Source organism: Salvelinus namaycush, chromosome 15, assembly GCF_016432855.1.
Source record: "Salvelinus namaycush isolate Seneca chromosome 15, SaNama_1.0, whole genome shotgun sequence".
In the NCBI taxonomy this organism is placed as follows: domain Eukaryota; kingdom Metazoa; phylum Chordata; class Actinopteri; order Salmoniformes; family Salmonidae; genus Salvelinus; species Salvelinus namaycush.
In genome coordinates this window covers 22,410,996-22,433,571 of record NC_052321.1, presented here as the reverse complement: position 1 = coordinate 22,433,571, position 22,576 = coordinate 22,410,996, and the positions used below count along the sequence as shown (strand labels likewise).

Below are 22,576 nucleotides of genomic sequence, written 5' to 3'. Positions count from 1 at the left end.
ATGCAGACAGACAGACATACAAGATGACTACACAATATGGTGGTTGTTATGGAGACAGTATAGTTTGCTGTCTCTTTGGTAAGTAAATGTAAGAAGGAATGAAAGTATACATATATTCATACATGTATACATATTAATATACGCACATACAGTAAATATGTAGTCAACACTTTGGGCTGAAAAACCAACAAGTGGAATGGAACAATATAATACAGGGACTTCTATGCACATAAGGACAGGGGTAGTACTCTGATTGTCCAGTGCCCTGCGCACTGTTACCCACCTCTGCTATTTTCACCTCTAGCTACTGTTAGGCCCAAGACCACAAATCAAACAAAAGAAAGAAGAAAGGAAAAAACTATTAGTGACCTAGAATACATCCTCTAGATGTAATAGAAAAGAGTCTAGCGGTATACAAAAGGCCTGTACTAAAGAACAACATGAGAAGAACACCCTGGTTAATTTATCCACTCAGTGCACATTGACATCCTGTGGACTGGCTCTGTGTGGGAAAAGAAGATGAGAAGAGGGGGGAGTTGTATGTCACCTTTATATCCCTGGTCTGTTTCCCTGAGATCGATGACAGTAATTGGTTTGAAGTTGAGATCCCATAGCCGGACGCAGCCGTCCCGGCCCCCGGTGGCAAAGCCCTCTTCACAGGCATTCATGCTGAAAATCCCTGACTGGAGGAAATGACAGTCTGTCAGTGGGGAGGTGCACAATAAATGAGCAAGACAGACTTGCGGTACAGCAACTAGCAACAGCTCTGCTGCAGCAGACACGTCTAACAAGGCTTTCACAATTATACCGTTGCTGCTGCGTGAAGAGATAACAACGGTGCATTACATAAAGCGTTTGAACCATTGTTTTTTTCCCTCATATATTTTTTATTGGCAGGCTCCAGGAGCCGCCTGCTGTGGAACACAGTGATTGGCGGGAAGGATTCCTGTGGTTGAGCCAGCCAGAAGTCTCTTTGGAGTGCAAAGCACAGACATGGACCACAGTAGAGTCCCCTCCCCCACCCGACCAACCCTGCATTCTGCTGTTGAGCTCACAGATATAATTTAATCCCAAGTAGTAAACTGCTGATCCTTTCCACTGAGCAAAATAAAAGAGAGCCACAGGGGCTACATGGCACACCGTCACCTTGCTAAACATGTCCTCTAGTATGCTTTCATCAGTCAAAATTAACAAAGCTCTATGGATGGAGGAGTTGTTCAGTCGCAGGTGTGTGAGTTGAACATGGATGATGACCTGTTTAATCATTCACTGGATGGATCTAACGATAGCACTAAGGTGGGTGTAGGCAGGCAGGCAGTGTGATTGAGTGAGTTTTGTGTCTGAATGTGAATGCAGGTCTGTGGCAGATGTGTGGGGGCTGGCTGTAGGGGAATGAAAACCAGCCTGCGCATGAGCCGCAGAGCATGACATCTCTTGATCTGAGAGAGCCTGCTGCTTAGCATTCCCTAAGCTACAGCCCACTACTGACGCATAAACAAGAGACGCCACCAGGAAGTGTGGCAGAACTAAGGCTGGTTGGAACCAGCTACCACACACACTTACCCCGTGGGCCCCTTGAACTGTCCGGATCAGGTTGATGCCCTTCCAGACGTAGATGTCCCCGTTCAAGGCACCTGAATATGTGACCTCGTCTCTGGCACAGGCCAGACAGAGGATGGTTTGGAGATCTCCCGTTTTGCCAAAAACTCCTCGCTTAGGGGTCAGGGCGTTGCCGCATAAGCTCCAAAACTGAACCCAGAAACATACATGGGAGACAGGAGAGAAGAATGAGTTTAATGTGGTGGTTAATAAATAAATAAACCAACTCATCGGTCACTGAGAGTCTTACATTAATAATATCATTCAATACTTGATATGTTGGATTCACGTCTCCATTTAAAAAAAAAATACAAGTTAAAGCAGTGGTCACTTCCACTCGCGCTACAACCAGCACTGCAGCTGTAATGAATGAGTAGAGCAAAGTGTTTCCATAAGCTTGTGTTGTTATTATTAGCGGCTTGTGTCTTTTTTAATATCGAGGAATATTTTACTTTCTCTGGTCCCAGGAGTAACAACATGAATTGGTGCATGAGGCAGAAATAATGCAGTGCGACTTAAGTTTCGCCATCAACTGGAAGACTGTGTCCCCTTTTCTCAGCGGAGGGAGGGAGAGAGGAGGGATGGTGAGTTGGGGTGAGTTGGGGTGAGAGGCAACCTCATCACTGCTCTCTCCCTCCCCTCAGACTGACCATCAGATGCAGGCCAGTAAAAAGAATAAGCAAATTATTATGCTTACTCAGCTGTGCCTCACAAGTAATACAACAAATGATCTATACTGAACAAAAATATAAACGCAATAAGCAACAATTTCAAATATTTTTACTGAGTTACAGTTCATAAAAGGAAATCAGTCATAAATAAATTACTCCCTAATCTATGGATTTCACATGACTGGGAATACATATATGCATCTGTTGGTCACAGATACAGTACCTTTAAAAAAAAGGTAGAGGCACGGATCAGAAAACCAGTCAGTATCTGGTGTGACCAACATTTGCCTCATGCAGCGTGACATCTCCTTCGCATAGAGTTGATCAGGCTGTTGATTGTGGCCTGTGGAATGTTGTCCCACTTGTCTTCAAAAGCTGTACAAATTTGCTGTCTATTGGGAACTGGAACACGCTGCGTACACATCGACCCAGAGCATCCCAAACATGCTCAATGGGTGACATGTCTAGTGAGCATGCAGGCCATGGAAGAACTAGGACATGTTCAGCTTCCAGGAATTGTGTACAGATCCTTGCGACATGGGGCTGTACATTATCATGCTGAAACATGATAATGGTGGATGAATGGCACGACAATGGGCCTCAGGATCTCATCACTGCATCTCTGTGCATTCAAATTGCTGCATCTCTGTTGCACATTTTAGAGTGGCCTTTTATTGTCCTCGGGACAAGCTGCATAAGGTGGATCTTTGTAATGATCATGCTGTTTAATCGGCTTCTTGATATGACATACCTGTCAGGTGGACGGATTATCTTGACTAAGGAGAAATGCTCACTAACAGGGATGTAAACACATTTGTGCACAATATTTTAGAGAAATAAGATTCTTGTAAGTACAAAAATTGCAGGGATCTTTTATTTCAGCTTATGAAACATGGGACCAACACTTTACATGTTGCGTTTATATTTTTGTTCGGTGTATTACCAGTGTGATGAAATACATCAAATGTTTAAATATATTTGGTCTGAGAAGAACAACATTGGTAGGGCAATTCAAGCATAGCCAATGTGATAATGTATTGGGTCTATAGCCTACTGAACTAACCTTATTGCTACAAAACTGTTTTAATTGGTTAATGTTGCATAGGCTTACGTTTTCTAAGTCATGTCTTAAAAAAGTGATCTTGACTCAGAAAAGGTTGGTGACCACTGAGTTAAAGAATGGGATTACTCCCAGTGGCGGAAAAAGTACCCAATTGTCATACTTGAGTAAAAGTAAAGATACCTTAATAGAAAATGGATCAAGTAAAAGTGAACGTCACCCAGTAAAATACCACTTGAGTAAAAGTCTAAAAGTATTTGGTTTTAAATATACTTAAGTATCAAAACTAAATGCAATTAGTGTGTCAAAAGTAAAAGTAAAAATCATTTCACATTCCTCATATTTAACAAACAAGATGGCGCCATTTTCTTGTATTTTTTAATTTACCGATAGCCAGCGGCACACTCCAACACTCCGAACTTTATTTACAAACTAAGCATTTGTGTTTAGGGAGTCCGCCAGATCAGAGGTAGTAGGGATGACCAGGGGTGTTCTCTTGATAAGTGTGTGAATTGGACCATTTTCCTGTCTTGCATTTGATATGTAAGTACTTTTGGGTAGTTTTGGGTGTCAGGGAAAATGTATGGAGTAAAAAGTACATTATTTTCTTTAGGAATGTAGTGGAGTAAAAGTAAAAGTAGTCAAACATATAAATAGTGAAGTAAAGTACAGATACCCCCCAAAAATACTTTAGTACTTTAAAGTATTTTTACTTAAGTACTTTACACCACTGATTATGCCAGTGACTCAGATGGAACTATTCAAGCAGTTAAATCTTCTTTAAATGTTTTGAGGTTACTGTAAATATAAAAGTTTTCTTTTGTAGTGCATGTTCAAGATACACTACATGGCCAAAAGTATGTGCACACCTGCTCCTCGAACATTCATTCCAAAATCATGGACATTTGGTCCCTCTTTTGCTGCTATAACAGCATCCACTCTTCTGGGAAGGCTTTCCACTAGATGTTGGAACATTTCAGCTACAAGAGCATTAGTGAGGTCGGGCACTGATGTTGGGCAAGTAGGCCTGGCTCGCAGTCAGCGTTCCAATTCATCCCAAAGGTGTCCGATGGAGTTGAGGTCAGGGCTCTGTGCAGGCAAGTCAAGTTCTTCCACACAGATTTCGCAAACCATTTCTGTATGGACCTCGCGTTGTGCACGGTGGCATTGCCATGCTGAAGCAGGAAAGGGCCTTCCCCAAACTGTTCCCACAAAGTTGGAAGCACATAATCGTCTAGAATGTCATTATATGCTGTAGCCTTAAGATTTCCGTTCACTAAGGTGCCTAGCCCGAACCATGAAAAACAGCCCCAGAACATTATTTGTCCTCCGTCAAACTTTACAGTTGGCACTATGCATTTGGGCAGAAAGTGTTCTTCTGGCATAAGCGAAACCCAGATTCGTCCGTCGGACTGCCAGATGGTGAAGTGTGATTCATCACTCCAGAGAACGCGTTTCCACTGCTCGAGAGTCCAATGGTGGTGGGCTTTACACCACTCCAGCCGACGCCTGGCATTGCACATTGTGATCTTAGGCATGCATGCGGCTGCTCGGCCATGGAAATCAATTTCATGAAGCTCCCAACAAACAGTTATTGCACTGACTTTGCTTCCAGAGGCAGTTTGGAACTCAGTAGTGAGTGTTTGCAAAGAGGACAGACGATTTTTACGCGCTATGCGCTTCAGCACTCGGCGGTGCCGTTCTGCGAGCTTGTGTGGCCTACCACTTCACGGCTGAGCCGTTGTTGCTCCTAGACGTTTCCACCTCACAATCACAGCATTTACAGTTGACCGAGGCAGTTCTGGCAGGGCAGAAATTTGACGAACTGACTTGTAAAAAAAAGTGGCATCCTATGACGGTGCCACGTTAAAGGTCACTGAGCTTTTTAGTACGGGCCATTCTACTGCCAATGTTTGTCTATGGAGATTGCATGGCTGTGTGCTCGATTTTATACCCCTGTCAGCAACGGGTGTGGATGAAATAGCCAAATCCACTAATTTGAAGGAGTGTTCACATGCTTTGTAGCATGCATAGTTTGTCACAGGTCTTTGGAGATCTTCACAATTGCTGTAATAATCTGTGCAGAATCTCAAACGGCATTGGTCTCTTGCACCATATTTTTTAATTTTTTAATTTATTTTTATTTTACCTTTATTTAACCAGGTAGGCAAGTTGAGAACAAGTTCTCATTTACAATTGCGACCTGGCCAAGATAAAGCAAAGCAGTTCGACACATACAACAACACAGATTTACACATGGAGTAAAACAAACATACAGTATACTATACTATACTAACATATACTAACTAACTAACTAACTAGTATAGTAACATATACTGTTAATGTAATCTCAACTGCAATCCAGGTCATTTGGTTCTGCTAATAGATGAAGAAAAGTGATAACACTTTCTGTTCTGTTCTGCATAAATAAACATAATATCTGACATTGTATTCCCATTTGAATGTTGCTGTGCTTTTAAATGTTTGAAAGCAATGTGACAGACATTTGGGTAACAACTAAACCAAAAACCAAACATTGTTTTTCCATTGGAATTTGGTTGTGCTTATAGATGGTTCAAAGCATACTGATAGCCCACTGGAAATTCAACTAACTTTTGGCTGTCTTTTTGAGTTGGTGAAGATAGGTTGTAAACTCATTGATCAAATAGTCAATTATCCACATTGAAATGACGTAGGGTTCCTGCATGTAACATCTCAATTGTAACACCCCCCCCCCCCCCCCCCACCACCACACACACACAGATCCATCTCCATACACAAGCTAAAATCTAAGCCTTCACCCATTTCCACAGTTGTGAACCCATGCTGGAGGTCAGAGCTGTAGTCAGCTGATCAGCATGCAGACACACACCCTGCCTCAGGACAGATATCACCATCATCACAAAGTCTCCACCACCACCGGTCACTATCAAGCCCCACAATGGTTTATGAACAAGGTAATTGGGATGCATGGGCACATTCCAGACTGTGGACAAAGTCCATAAACCAGAGAGCCGTTCTGTCTGCATGACGATAAGATCACAGGAGAGATGAGTGTGTGTCGTGTTTCCCATGTCAAGACACTGGCACCACTGGCACGTAACAGAGCACACAGAGAGATTAACGTTTTCATTTCTTGCCTATGGAGGATGTCTCCCCTGGCAATATTTATTCCTCTAGCTTTAGCTAGAGCCTGGATCTCTGTTAAATTGTAAAACGCCTACAGGTGTAATCATACTGCACTATACAGTTAAAGTCTGAAGTTTACATACACCTTAGCCAAATACATTTAAACTCAGTTTTTCACAATTCCCGACATTTAATCCTAGTAAAAAAATGCCATGTCTTAGGTCAGTTACGATCACCACTTTATTTTAAGAATGTGAAATGTCAGAATAATAGTAGAGAGATTGATATATTTCAGATTTTATTTCTTTCATCACATTCCCAGTGGGTCAGAAGTTTACATACACTCAATTAGTATTTGGTAGCATTGCCTTTAAACTGTTTAACTTGGATCAAACATTTTGGGTAGCATTCCACAAGTTTCCCACAATACGTTGGGTGAATTTTGGCCCATTCCTCCTGACAGGGCTGGTGTAACTGAGTCAGGTTTGTAGGCCTCCTTGCTTGCACATGCTTTTTCAGTTCTGCCCACAAAGTTTCTATAGGATTGAGGTCAGGGCTTTGTGACGGCCACTCCAATACCTTGACTTTGTTGTCCTTAAGCCATTTTGCTACAACTTTGGAAGTATGCTTGTGGTCATTGTCCATTTGGAAGACCCATTTGAGACCAAGCTTTAACTTCCTGACTGATGTCTTGAGATGTTGCTTTAATATATCCACATCATTTTCCATCCTCATGATGCAATCTATTTTGTGAAGTGCACCAGTCCCTCCTGCAGCAAAGCACCCCCACAACATGATGCAGCCACCCCCGTGCTTCATGGTTGGGATGGTGTTCTTCGGCTTGCAAGCCTCCCCCTTTTTCCTCCAAACATAATGATGGTCATTATGGCCAAACAGTTCTATTTTTGTTTCATCAGACCAGAGGACATTTCTCCAAAAAGTATGATCTTTGTCCCCATGTGCAGTTGCAAACCGTAGTCTGGCTTTTTTATGGCGGTTTTGGAGCAGTGGCTTCTTCCTTGCTGAGTGGCCATTCAGGTTATGTCGATATAGGACTCGTTTTACTGTGGATATAGATACTTTTGTACCTGTTTCCTCCAGCATCTTCACAATGTCCTTTGCTGTTGTTCTGGGATTGATGTGCACTTTTCGCACCAAAGTACGTTCATCTCTAGGAGACAGAACGCGTCTTCTTCCTGAGCGGTATGATGACTGCATGATCCCATGGTGTTTATACTTGCGTACTATTGTTTGTACAGATGAACGTGGTACCTTCAGGCATTTTGAAATTTCTCCCAAGGATGAACCAGACTTGTGGAGGTCTACAATTCTGTTTCTGAGTTATTGGCTGATTTCTTTTGATTTGCTTATGATGTCAAGCAAAGAGGCACTGAGTTTGAAGGTAGGCCTTGAAATACATCCACAGGTACACCTCCAATTGACTCAAATGATGTCAATTAGCCTATCCGAAGCTTCTAAAGCCATTCTAAAGTCATTTTCTGGAACTTTCCAAGCTGTTTAAAGGCACAGTCAACTTAGTGTATGTAAACTTCTGACCAACTGGAATTGTGATACAGTGAATTATAAGTGAAATAATCTGTCTGTAAACAATTGTTGGAAAAATTACTTGTGTCATGCACAAGTAGATGTCCTAACCGACTTGCCAAAACTATAGTTTGTTAACAAGACATTTGTGGAGTGGTTGAAAAACGAGTTTTAATGTCTCCAACCTAAGTGTATGTACATTTCTGACTTCAACTGACCTCATTTAAGATTTTTTCTTTATTTTTACTATTTTCTACATTGTAGAATAATAGTGAAGACATCAAAACTATGAAATAACACATATGGAAACTTCTGACTTCAACTGTACATGCAGGTTTTAAGTAAAGTATTATCCAAAATCCAAACAACTTTTGAGTCTGTAGATAGTAGAAATATCTCAACAGTGAGGGCACTGAGTATAGCATAGTGTGTCCGACGTATCAGAGAGCTGTACCTCTGCAGAGGTAAGACAGGAGCCAGGGATGGGCTCCAATATCAGCCCAGTCAGCACAGTGCTTTGGTGCTACAAGGGCTAGTGTGTTAACAGGAGAGATCGATTATCACAGGCCAGCATCATCTCAGCCTGTGTTGGAGCCAGGCAGTGGGGATGGGTGTTTTCGGTGCTGGGTCTGATAAGACAGGGAGACGCGGTATCCCGCTAATTCCCAAAATGCTCTGAATTACTACTGAGAGGAGACGAGAGGCTGGAAGGTTTATGATGAGGCTAGAGGGAGAGAGAAGTGAGAGAGGGAGAGAGGGAGAGAGGGAGAGGAGAGAGTGTGTGTGTGTGTGTGTGTGTGTGTGTGTGTGTGTGTGAGAGAGTGAGCTGTAATGACAGTTCAGTGAAACACTTAAATTCTGCTATAGAATAATAAGTAAAACCAGTGTCTTTTAAAGTAGAGAGAGCAGCAAGACCAGCCGATGCTCCCCAGCCAAGACTTGAGTTGAGTCACATACAAGAGGAAGGGAAAATAAAGACTCACCAAGCTGTCCCTTCACTTTCTAATCTGTTCCACTCATTCAATTTATTTGGCTAAAAAAATTCTATTAATTTGCTGCGTTTTTTATGAGTCATGGTCAGAAATTGCTTAGGGCATCATGTCTTGTTTGTTATTTGAAAAATTAGAAACATTTGGTTTTAAAAGAAAAACGCCTCTGGCCGGGGAAATGTTTATGTCCTCTGTTCCTTGGTGAATGTGATTAGAAGTAATGCTAAACAGGTGGGAGTTATTAAAGTAAGGCTGCTAATGCCACTAAAGACCATGGCAGAGCTGTCTTATTGAATAGAACAGAGAGCCAAAGTGTGTCCAGAGGAAAGAGTAGAGGCGGAAGCTCTACCACACTATGTGCCTAGCCATGGATCTGCAGAATGTCAGTCAATCAGTAACATGTACCACAGCACTTCCCTGCACCACTACTCAAAGGAAAACCTTGTAATGTAATCAACGTGGAAAGGGTGTAATTCATCATCCAGGCCAGGCAGGCAGGCATCAACTCCCCCTCCTCACCACACCATTCCCCCTCTCTGCCTGCCACTCATAACCACCACAGTGACTCTCAATGTCATGGCACTGACGGCTTCACTGAGCATTATGGAAATTAATGACTTATTCTCAATTTTACAGCAATGACTGAATCTCAGTGTAAAGATACTTGCTGACGGATTGGTGCCAGGGTACTATCGGAGGAGGCTTTAAAAGCATCCCTGTTTGCATGCCTCTCGTCTGCCTGTCTAAATCCTCCAAATATAAAGTTCTCCGTAAAAGCTCAGCACAGAATGTGTGTATGAATGTGCTTGAGTCTATAAGAATGTGTGTGTGTGCCACCTATATGACCTGATGTGTCTATCCAGCTAACACATTTGGTTCCTTGGAAGTTGTGGAAACATACATTTTTGGTTTCTCATTGGTTCTGGGAACATTTCTGACATGTAAAACAGAAAGTTTTTAAAACATTTTGTGAATGGAATTGAACATTTAGTCTGTTCTGGGAATGTTCATTTTTAGTTGCAGGGAGGTTCTGAGAACGTTTTACTATGGTTCCCTGAAATTTTTCCTGGGAGGTTTAATTAACGTTCTGAGAAAGGAAATTCTAGGTTATTTTGAGTTATTTAAATAACTTCCTTAAAACTTTCACTGAAAGGGCTTCCCGAGTGGCGCAGCAGTCTAAGGCACTGCATCGCAGTGCTAGCTGTGCCACTAGAGATTCTGAGTTTGAGTCCAGGCTCTGTCGCAGCCGTCCACGACCGGGAAACCCATGGGGCGGTGCACAATTGGCCCAGCGTCGTCCGGGTTAGAGGAGGTTTTGGTCGGCAGGGATGTCCTTGTCCCATCGCGCACTAGCGACTCCTGTGGTGGGCCGGGCGCAGTGTACACTGACACGGTCGCCAGGTGTACGGTGTTTCCTCCGACACATTGGTGCGGCTGGGCATTGTGTCAAGAAGCAGTGCGGCTTGGTTGGGTTGTGTTTCGGAGGAAGCATGGCTCTCGACCTTCGCCTCTCCCGAGTACGTACGGGAGTTGCAGCTATGAGACAAGACTGTAACTACCAATTGGATACCATGAAATTGGGGAGAAAAAGGGGTAAAAAAAATATATAATAAAACTTACACTGAATGTTTCAATAAGACTTTTAATTACACTGCTAGCTTAGTTTGGGTTAACTGTTTTGAGTTATAACCACAGATAGGACACATGGAAATTAATTTGCTAAGGCATTAATCATACAAACAATGTGGCACGATGTCAATGAGATTTGAACTTCTGTTCTTTATCCATGGAATTAGTCCACTGCACCACCAGGATGGAGCGAGCTTGCCCTGTTGTTTTTTTAAACTCATACAAAGCTGTTTATATTAGTCTATTCAAACAGACCCCATTTCAAAGGAAACAAGCACTCATTAAGATCAGGTGTGGACAATTAGTAGGTGTGGCAAACACACCTGATCACACTTAAAAAGATAGATGATAAGAGAGTTTTGTTGATTCTGAGAACGGAATGTATATGTTTTCAATAACATTCTTAGAACATTCTTTGAACGTTAGTAATGTTTTCTTGTATTTTTTATGGAAAGTTTTCTTAATGTTCTGAAAACATGAGTTTAAATAGAACCACGAGGAAACCTGGTGGAAATGTTATGCTGAAGTATTGAAATTCCCACAGGAGGATGTATAACGTTCTCTGAGCTATTTGAGAACATTCACAATGCCAAGCCTGTTGGAGAACATTCCTAGAACATTACCAAAAATACAATTAAATTTAACCATGTTTGAACTTTTAGGAAACATTCTGATAATGTAATGAAATACCCAACAAAAATTGCGTTCTTTTGTCAAATTCCTTAAATGTGCTGAGAATTTTCCAAAGCCAAGCAACTATCCTGCACCATTCCCAGAAAGTTGTGGGAAGGTTGTACAGTATGCAAAATAACTATAGGACAACCACGCTCTCACCAAGCTCTAAGAAACATATGGTTTTCAGAATGTTATGTGTTAGCTGGGTATCACCTAATGGTGATAGACATACGTGAAGGAGCTGCTTAATCAGCTATAGAGGCAAACTAATCATCTTTCAACCAGACGTGTGCGTGTCTGCAAGTCCCAGGCACAGGGCTGCCAAGCAAGATCACAGTCAAAGCCAAATCAAATGACCTACTGATCGCAAACTGATTTTAGCTAATGGTGGATCCTCTTGCTCCCCTCTTGTCTTTTGTGTTGAGGTGGAAGCGGCAGAAGTAGTCCCAGAAACTATGTTTTCCTGGGACTGTAGTGAGGGGATTATTGGGGCTAAATCTCCTGGATGCATTGAGTGCTATAATCGCTGAGTGAGCACAGGGCTGCAGAGCAGATGTCACACGGTCCGCAGGGTAAAGGCTTGGGAATTATGTGGGATGATTGCTGGATTGCCTTGGCATCAGGAGATAGAGCGGGAGACAGACAAAGAGAGAGACTTAGAGAGGATTGCTTTGCTGCATAGGGGTTCTAGCACAGGGTTGTGGGAGAGGGGTATATTATCATGAGGGATGGGGGTGGGACCACCTTCACATTACAGATAAGGTAGACAAATGCATATTTCAATGATAAACACACAATCACACACAGAAGCTCACTCAATTAAATGGAAAAGATATCATGAAAGCAGAAGATCCCTGTAATATGATACTTATCTAAAGACAACAATTTGGTCTAAATTCCATTTGGGGAATAAACATCCTCTGTGGTATAGTGTTTAATGACCATTCAAGTGGAACACCATGAATCTAATAAAGAGCACCAAGGCCTTGCAGAGATATGGGTGCTTTTTTATATAAGATCTCCTTGATGAAAAAAGTAGAAAAAGAAGTAGTCTTTAAACAGGATTGAATGCAGCAGGAACGCTAACCACGTTTTCATTGACAGTTTTTATGAGAGTAAAGATATATCGTTTTTTTTATCACGACAGGTGTAATGGAAACAGGAAGTTTCAGTACAATTTTATAAATCTCGACCAATCATTTGTTCTTTCAACATGGTGGGATCTTTTAGTGCTGGTAAAATTAATAATGCAAGAAATGGCGGTGGAAACATTGTCGTGACTTTACTTTCATTAATCTGATGACTGTTATTTATTGAATCAACTAACTATGTTTAATTGTTACCCAATTAAATTAATAATGTAACAATTAACTCAGTAGGAATTTGGGGAATCAGTAGGAATCCCCCTACCCACCTGGTCTAAATGTGAATGTATTTATTTGCCAATCCTTTTATGCACTCTGGTCGAAAGGGATGGTTCAGTCAGGCTGACACACTCGTTGACCTCACTCAGAGCGTGGCTACTTACTATGCACAATTTATAGGAGACAAATTATCTCATGGCTCCTAAAATCACATTCCAATCTTAACAAAAATACTTTCATAATTTTTATATTTCATATACAACACTTCGTACATGTAGTGTATATACTTTTCAAGTTACAGTATTTCCCTTATAACACTTTTAATGACATCACAAAATAACAACCCATATGAAAGCATTATTCTTTAGCTCGCCTCTGACCATTCCCCACATTCTCTGTTAGGAATATTTTTCCAGTATTCGCTTTAGAACGTGTTAAGAGTTTCGGCGGAAAAGGTCTCTGGAGATAAAGGAACATTGCTGTGTTAATTTGGAGAGGGTTGTTCTCTGAATCTCCTCTCCTTTAATTTATGACAGGGTGTGAGCTGTCAACCCCCACCAGCTCCGTCCTCCCCTCCCCTCTGTGGGTGAGAGATGGTCTGGTTACTGTCATCCATTGCCAAGCTGATCTGACCCATTTTGATCCTCACAGGACAGTCATGACAAAGCCTTTATGCGCAAATGTCAATATAATAACCATCATATCGAAGTAAAATTGGAGTCACGCGATGATATGGTGTGTGGTCCTTCCACTACTACTCAGAAAAGCATGCAGTTTATTAGGCTACATGAAATAAGTTATGATGAACTTCACAGGGTGCTGAAAGTGCACGGTGATGAGCTTGATGCTCCATTCCAATAAATATCGAGGGTCTTATTCTGGTGACCGATGTTTGACTACCGTTTGACCTTATCATGTAAACAGACTATACCTGCACTGTATCTACCAGCTGTTGGCTAGAACGCACGTGCCAAGTCCAGAGTATGCACATTTGCTATTTAACGCAACAGCTTTTCTGACAAAAGTATTGGTAGAGTTGAAAATGAGATGGAAACACTTTGAACATTACATTTTTATTTGGAACATGAAAACTTAAGCGAAAAGCTACATTTTGTGTTCACTACATCATCACGCACTGATTTTTATCCACAACAAGTCTCTTTGGTGGAAACACACCACTAGTGGGAAAATAATATTATCTTTATGCAGATCTTTTTATATTCACATGAAAATCTCGCCAATTGGATGGAAACCTAGCTACTGAAAGGGTATGTCCACACAGCCGAGACACTGCTTAATTCTCCTTTAAAATACTAAATTTTTCCTCCTCTGCAAACAACATCCGGGACATCTATATCAGGAGGTGTGGTAGGAAGGCCCTGAAAATCGTTAATGACTCCAACCACCCAAGCCACAGACTATTATTTCTGCTTCTGCACGGCAAGCGGTACCGGTGCATCATGTCTGGCACCAACAGTCTCTTGAACAGTTTCTATTCCCAAGCAATAAGAGTCATAAATAGCTAACGACGTAGCTACACGGACCGAGTTAACCTTGTATCCTCATTGGCCTTTTTTTGTGCACACTTACATGGCCCTAGTAGGCCCCCCACACACACACTCACTCCATCCATCATCTTCTCACTCACACATAACATGCACATACATTTATACTGTCACGTTCCTGACCTGTTTTCCCTTGTTTTTGTATTTGTTTAGTATGGTCAGGGCGTGAGTTGGGGTGGGCATTCTATGTTGTGTGTCTAGTTTGTCTGTTTCTGTGTTCAGCCTAATATGGTTCTCAATCAGAGGCAGCTGTCAATCGTTGTCCCTGATTGAGAATCATATATAGGTGGCTTGTTTTGTGTTGGGGATTGTAGGTGGTTGTTTCCTGTCTCTGTGTTTGTGTTCTGCACCAGATAGGACTGTCTCGGTTTTCACGTTTGTTGTTTTGTATTGTTGTAAGTGTTCACAGTTCGTTAAATTAAACATGTTGAACACTAAACTGCGCTGCATTTTGGTCCTCTCCTTCATCCCAGGAAGAAAGCCGTTACAGAACCACCCACCTAACCCGGACCAAGCAGCAGTAGCAGGAGAGGCTGCAGCAGCAGCAGCAGCAGCAGCAGCAGCAGGAGAGGCTGCACTATTTGGAGGAATGGACATGGGAGGACGAATTAGACGGCAAAGGACCCTGGGCAGAGCCAGGGGAATATCGCCGCCCCAAAGAAGAGCTGGAGGCAGCGAAGGCGGAGAGGCGCTATTATGAGGCGCTAGCACGGCAGAGCGGCTGGAGGCCCGAGAGGCAGCCCCAAAAATTTCTTGGGGGGGGGGGGGGGGCACACAGGGAGTGTGGCAGAGTCAGGAGTCAAACCTGAGCCAACTCCCCCTGCTTACCGTAAGGAGCCGGTCAGGGCGGAATTGGAGGTGAGCGACGCAGAGACAGTGAAGGAGTTAATGGGGAAATTGGAGGAGAGAGTTATGAGGGAGGTGCTGGTTTGGTGCATGAGGCACGACATCCGCCCGACTGAACGTGTCGGGGAGTTGATGTCACCGGGAACAGCTCTCCATACTCGTCCTGAGGTGCGTGCTAGCCGTCTGGTTAAGACTGTGCCAGCCTCACGCACCAGGCCTCCTGTGCGCCTCCCTAGCCCTGCACGTCCTCTGCCAGCTCGGCGCTAAAGCTCTCCCAGCCGTGCTTCCAGTGGAGAGAGAGGGCGTCGTACCGGGCAGGCACCGTGTTATGCGGTGGAGCGCACGGTGTCCCCGGTGCGTGTGCTTAGCCCGGTGCGCAACATCTCAGCTCCCCACATCTGCCGGGCTAGGGTGAAGATCCAGCCAGGGCGGATGGTGCCAGCCCTGCTCTCAAGACCTCCAGTGCGCCTTCACGGTCCGGTCTGTCCAGTACCACCAGTGCCTACACCACGCACCAGGTTTCCAGTGCGTCTCCAGAGCCCAGTTCCTCCTCCACGCACTCTCCCTGCGGTGCGTGTCTCCAGCCCAGTACCTCCAGTTCCGGCACCACGCACCAAGCCTCCTGTGCATCTCCAGAGTCCTGTACGCACTGTTCCTTCTCCCCGCACTCGCCCTGAGGTGCGTGCCCTCAGCCCGGTACCACCAGTTCCGGTACCACGCACCAGGCCTACTGTGCGCCTCAGCAGGTCAGAGTCGGTCGTCTGCCCAGCGCCGTCTGAGCCATCCGTCTGCCCAGCGCCGTCTGAGCCATCCGTCTGCCCAGCGCCATCTGAGCCGCCCGTCTGTCCCGAGCCGCTAGAGCCGCCCGTCTGTCCCGAGCCGCCAGAGCCGCCCGTCTGTCCCGAGCCGCCAGAGCCGCCCGTCTGTCCCGAGCCGCCAGAGCCGCCCGTCTGTCCCGAGCCGCCAGAGCCGCCCGTCTGTCCCGAGCCGCCAGAGCCGCCCGTCTGTCCAGAGCCGCCCGTCTGTCCCGAGCCGCCAGAGCCGCCCGTCTGTCCCGAGCCGCCAGAGCCGCCCGTCTGTCCCGAGCCGCCAGAGCCGCCCGTCTGTCCCGAGCCGCCAGAGCCGCCCGTCTGTCCCGAGCCGCCAGAGCCGCCCGTCTGTCCCGAGCCGCCAGAGCCGCCCGTCTGTCCCGAGCCGCCAGCCAGTCAGGAGCCGCCAGAGCCGCCTTCCAGTCATGAGCCGCCCTTCAGTCATGAGCCGCCCCTCTGTCCGGAGCCGCCCCTCTGTCCGGAGCCGCCCCTCTGTCCGGAGCCGCCCCTCTGTCCGGAGCCGCCCCTCTGTCCGGAGCCGCCCCTCTGTCCGGAGCCGCCCCTCTGTCCGGAGCCGCCTCTCTGTCCGGAGCCATCTCCTCTATTTAGGAAGGACCTTTGGGAAGGTTCCTAGACCAGGGTCGCCACTCAAAGGACGCTAAGGAGGGGGACAAAGACAATGGTGGAGTGGTGTCCTCGTCCTGCGCCGGAGCCGCCACCGCGGACAGATGCCCACCCAGACCCTCCCCTTGAGTTTTAGGGGTGCACCCGGAGTTCGCACCTTGAGGGGGGGGTTCTGTCACGTTCCTGACCTGTTTTCCCTTGTTTTTGTATTTGTTTAGTATGGTCAGGGCGTGAGTTGGGGTGGGCATTCTATGTTGTGTGTCTAGTTTGTCTGTTTCTGTGTTCAGCCTAATATGGTTCTCAATCAGAGGCAGCTGTCAATCGTTGTCCCTGATTGAGAATCATATATAGGTGGCTTGTTTTGTGTTGGGGATTGTGGGTGGTTGTTTCCTGTCTCTGTGTTTGTGTTCTGCACCAGATAGGAGTGTCTCGGTTTTCACGTTTGTTGTTTTGTATTGTTGTAAGTGTTCACAGTTCGTTAAATTAAACATGTTGAACACTAACTGCGCTGCATTTTGGTCCTCTCCTTCATCCCAGGAAGAAAGCCGTTACATATACTGACTCTCCACACCCACTCACTTACAAGCTTACTCTCTTTATCTTATATCCTGATGCCTAGTCACCTTATCACATATCTACCTCCATCACTCCAGTAAAAACATTTTTTTACATACAGTACCAGTCAAAAGTTTGGACACACCTAGAGTTGAAGTCGGAAGTTTACATACAACTCAGCCAAATACATTTAAACTCAGTTTTTCACAATTCCTGACATTTAATCCTAGTAAAAATGTCCTGTCTTAGGTCAGTTAGAATCACCACTATTTTAAGAATGTGAAATGTCAGAATAATAGTAGAGAGATTTATTTATTTCAGCTTCTATTTCTTTCAACACATTCCCAGTGGGTCAGAAGTTTACATACAGTCAATTAGTATTTGATAGCATTGCCTTTAAATTGTTTAACTTGGGTCAAACGTTTCGGATAGCCTGGCGCAAAATAAGTTGGGTGAATTTTGGCCCATTCCTCCTGATAGAGCTGTAACTGAGTCAGGTTTGTAGGCCTCCTTGCACGTACATGCTTTTTCAGTTCTGCCCACAAAGTTTCTATAGGATTGAGATCAGGGCTTTGTGACGGCCACTCCAATACCTTGACTTTGTTGTCCTTAAGCCATTTTGACACAACTTTGGAAGTATGCTTGTGGTCAGACCCATTTGAGACCAAGCTTTAACTTCCTGACTGATGTCTTGAGATGTTGCTTCAATATATCCACAACATTTTCCATCCTCATGATGCAATCTATTTTGGGAAGTGCACCAGTTTTGCTCCCAAGGATGAACCAGACTTGTGGAGGTCTACAATTTTTTTTCTGAGGTCTTGGCTGATTTCTTTTGATTTTCCCATGTCAAGCAAAGAGGCACTGAGTTTGAAGGTAGGCCTTGAAATACATCCACAGGTACACCTCCAATTGACTCAAATGATGTCAATTAGCCTATCCGAAACTTCTAAAGCCATGACATCATTTTCTGGAATTTTCCAAGCTGTTTAAAAGGTACAGTCAACTTAGTGTATGTAAACTTCTGACCCACTAGAATTGTGATAGTGAATTATAAGTGAAATAATCTGTCTGTAAACAATTGTTGGAAAAATTACTTGTGTCATGCACAAGTAGATGTCCTAACCGACTTGCCAAAACTGTAGTTTGTTGACAAGAAATTTGTGGAGTGGTTGAAAAACAAGTTTTAATGTCTCCAAACTAAGTGTATATGTAAACCTCTGACTTCAACTGACCTCATTTAAGATTTCTTTATTTTTACTATTTTCTACATTGTAGAATAATAGTGAAGACATCAAAACTATGAAATAACACATATGGAATCATGTAGTCACCAGAAAAGTGTTATACAAATGTAAAAATATTTTAGATACTGCAAAGTAGTCACCCTTTGCCTCGATGGCACATTTGCACACTCTTGGCATTCTCTCAACCAGCTTCATGAGGAATTATTTTCCAACAGTCTTGAATGAGTTCCCACATATGCTGAGCACTTATTGGTTGCTTTTCCTTCACTCCGTGGTTCAACTCATCCCAAACCATTTCAATTGGGTTGAGGTTGGGTGATTGTGGAGGCCAGGTCATCTGATGCAGCACTCCATCACTCTCATTCTTGGTCAAATATCCCTTACACAGCCTGGAGGTGTGTTAGGTCATTGTCCTGTTGAAAAACAAATGATAGTCCCACTAAGCGCACACCAGATGGGATGGCGTATTGCTGTAGCATGCTGTGGTAACAATGCTGGTTAAGTGTGCCTTGAATTCTAAATAAATCACTGACAGTGTCCATGCTTCCATGCTTCACGTGGGAACCACACATGCAGAGATAATCCGTTCATGTACTCTGCGTCTCACAAAGACACAGCGTCTGGAACAAAAATCTCAAATTTGGCTCATCAGACCAAAGCACAGATTTCCACCGATCTAATGTCCATTGCTCGTGTTTCTTGGCCCAAGCAAGTCTCTTCTTATTATTGGTGTCCTTTAGTAGTGGTTTCTTTGCAGCAATTCCACCATGAAGGCATGATTCACGCGGTCTCCTCTGAACAGTTGATGTTAAGATGTGTCTGTTACTTGAACTCTGTGAAGCATTTGTTTGGGCTGCAATTGCTGAGGCTGGTAACTCTAATGAAGTAATCCTCTGCAACAGAGGTAACTCTGGGTCTTCCTTTCCTGTGGCGGTCCTCATGAGACCCAGTTTCATCATAGTGCTTGTTGGTTTGTGCAACTGCACTTGAAGAAACTTTAAAAGTTCTTGAAATTTTCCGCATTGACTGACCTTTATGTCTTAAAGTATTGATGGACTGTCATTTCTCTTTGCTTATTTGAGCTGTTTTTGCCATAATATGGACATGGTCTTAAACCAAATAGGGTTATCTTCTGTATACCACCCCTACTTTGTCACAACACAACTGATTGGCTCTAACACATTAAGAATGAAAGAAATTCCACGAATGAACGTTTAAGAAGGCGCACCTGTTAGTTATAATGTATTCCAGGCAACTACCTCATGAAGCTAGTTGAGAGAATGCCAAGAGTGTGCAACGCTGTCATCAAGGCAAAGGGTAGCTACTTTGAAGAGTCTTAAATATAAAATAACACTTTTTTGTTAACTACATGATTCCATATGTGTTATTTCATAGTTTTGATGTCTTCACCATTATTTTACAATGTAGAAAATAGTAAAAATAAAGAAAAACCCCTTAATGAGTAGCTGTGTCCAAACTTTTTACCTGTACTGTATATCTCTTGTAAGGCTTTGATATTATCACTGCGATACAGCAAAGAAGGCCAAGAGAAAAGGAGCGCATTACCGTTAAATTCTCTACAAAACTTTCTGAAACATTATGGTAATCAGACACAAGACATCATACCTTTTCAAAAGAAGAATAGTCTACGATGGACACCATATCTGTGCGTGCTAAACATCCAACATATTCTAGATTCTAACACACTTTGATAGCTTGAGGGCCTTCAGTAAGCTAGTTTTGTAAGGTATGAACTTAATTTAAACAGTACCTTGATATGTTTGACACCACAGCTAACAAGCTTGCTTGGCTGGTACAAGTCCCACGATATGTCAAATATCTGTGGAAAAGATCACATAGTAAGTTTAACTTTCAAGTTTAACTGTCATCTTCAATTAGCATCATTGTACAAGATCTAACACAAACACTTCAGGTGTGTTAGTGTGTGTAGGTATGTGTCTTTGCGGATTTTGGTTGAATAAAAAGACAGCTGCATACATTTAATCTTTTGAACATTTCTTTTCATTAGCTTAGTGTCTCCTCAGCCATTGTCGGGAATGCTAATGATCAATCAGGCCTAACTTGTTTATGTGCGTCTCCTTTGGGCTCATCCTCCTTCCTGCTCCATCCTGGCTGCATTTCTAACTACAGTAATTGAGGAGATCGATCCGGGCTTGGTGCCTGAGACAGAGAGGGGAGGATGGTGTTGTATAGTTACCCTGTCAGTGTGGCCAGGAGCTGCTGCCAGCACCTTGCCCCTCCTCCAGTCCCACACACAGATTGTGTTTTTGGAGTCCAGACCCACTGAGACCAAACACTGCAAAGGAAAAAGCATTTTATAAAACAGAATGTATGGTACAGACCACAGCCTACTCTAAACAACACTATTTTACTTGACACTCATAGGACTCATGAATACAATAAAATAAAATATAACATTGGCTGTATACAGTAAAAGTATGATTCTGCTGGAAGAGGCTCCTATAGCCCAGTGAGTAGGCAGCAGCAGCAGGAGAGGGGATGCTTATGGAAATCCATCTCTACTCTGCTGCACCTTGCTCTGTTTGGTGGTGGGAGGAAACTGATCTGCCATTGAATCAACGTTTGGGCAAATCCACGTGAGGGGATGAGAAGTGTTTGAGAATACTGTATTTTAATGAAGGGTAAATCTTCACCCCATGATGAAACATTGTGAAACTGTGGGTATTCATTCAGCAAAGAAGGGTGAGATTATCTGGATCAAAAAGTTTGCATGTGTTACACCCTAACCTGTTTCACCTGTCTTGTGTTTGTCTCCACCCCCCACCAAGTGGCTCCTATTATCCCCATTATCCTGTGTATTTATACCTGCGTTTTCTGTATGTCTGTCGCCAGTTTGTCTTGTTTTGTCAGGTCTTACCAGCGTGTTTCTTCATTTCTCTAGGTCTTGTTTTCTAGTCTTCCCGGTTACGACCTTTCTGCCTGCCCTGACCCTGAGCCTGCCTGACGTTCTGTTCTTTTTTTTGACTCTGCCTTGGACTACGAACCTCTGCCTGCCCTCGACCTGCAATTTTGCCTGCCCCATTTGATATAATAAATATTCTGAGAACCGAACCAGCCGCCTCCTGTGTCTGCATCTGAACGCTCAGATGGATCCTGACAAAGATGAGAGCGGTGGTAGATTGGCTGAGTCGTGATAGCATGAAGCAATTGACAAATGATTCAGAAGGGCTGTTTAAGCATTGTGGATACAGCAGGGATCTTACTTCTGTTTGTTATCAAATAAATGGTTGGCCGCACAGCCCACGAGTAGTTTACGGCCCGCAAAATAGTTTACAAAGTTGATATATTTTTTTTCTAACGGTAGCTCCGATAATATGAGTCATAACTTTCTAACGGTTTGACCTAGAGGCAATCTTTTTGCATGGTGCAACAATGACACGATCACAGAGCTGTGCTCTCTTCAGAGTATATATATAATATATTATGGTAGGCTACTCCGCAATACAGCAAAGCATGTTCTAACAGGTGAGGTGCAAAGGGGAGTGAACACTAACGCGCTCTCCAGTGAATGTTGCTAAAACTGCTTCTTTATTGTTGAAAGTAAAAATGCATTACGGCCCTTATCAGGGGTTTACAGCTTGGTCTTGGCGGGGTAGCTCAAAGGGTTTACAGCTTTGTCTTGGCGGGGTAGCTCAAAGGGTTTATTGCTTGATCTTCGTGGGGTAGCTCAAAGGGTTTATTGCTTGGTCTTCGTGGGGTAGCTCAAAGGGTTTATTGCTTGGTCTTCGTGGGGTAGCTCAAAGGGTTTATTGCTTGGTCTTCGTGGGGTAGCTCAAAGGGTTTATTGCTTGGTCTTCGTGGGGTAGCTCAAAGGGTTTATTGCTTGGTCTTCGTGGGGTAGCTCAAAGGGTTTATTGCTTGGTCTTCGTGGGGTAGCTCAAAGGGTTTATTGCTTGGTCTTCGTGGGGTAGCTCAAAGGGTTTATTGCTTGGTCTTCGTGGGGTAGCTCAAAGGGTTTATTGCTTGGTCTTCGTGGGGTAGCTCAAAGGGTATATTGCTTGGTCTTCGTGGGGTAGCTCAAAGGGTTTATTGCTTGGTCTTCGTGGGGTAGCTCAAAGGGTTTATTGCTTGGTCTTCATGGGGTAGCTCAAAGGGTTTATTGCTTGGTCTTCGTGGGGTAGCTCAAAGGGTTTATTGCTTGGTCTTCGTGGTTTAGCTCAAAGGGTTTACAGATTGACAAATGAAAGAGGCTTTTATACACTGAGTATACAAAAAATTAGGAACACC

At 43.8% G+C, this 22,576-nt stretch overlaps 1 protein-coding gene across 4 annotated transcripts in view; it reads right to left on the bottom strand.

The window, feature by feature from the left end:
• LOC120060307 (echinoderm microtubule-associated protein-like 5) overlaps window positions 1–22,576 on the bottom strand; it is an 81,383-nt gene that overhangs the window by 22,670 nt on the left and 36,137 nt on the right. For all 4 annotated transcript variants that reach the window (XM_039009506.1, XM_039009505.1, XM_039009504.1 and 1 more), the window contains exons 3-6: window positions 20,526–20,624; window positions 20,079–20,147; window positions 1,564–1,749; window positions 548–683 (exon numbers count right to left, since the gene is read on the bottom strand). In XM_039009506.1, coding sequence (XP_038865434.1) covers window positions 548–683; window positions 1,564–1,749; window positions 20,079–20,147; window positions 20,526–20,624 — 490 coding nt within the window. The remainder of the gene's footprint in view (window positions 1–547; window positions 684–1,563; window positions 1,750–20,078; window positions 20,148–20,525; window positions 20,625–22,576) is intronic.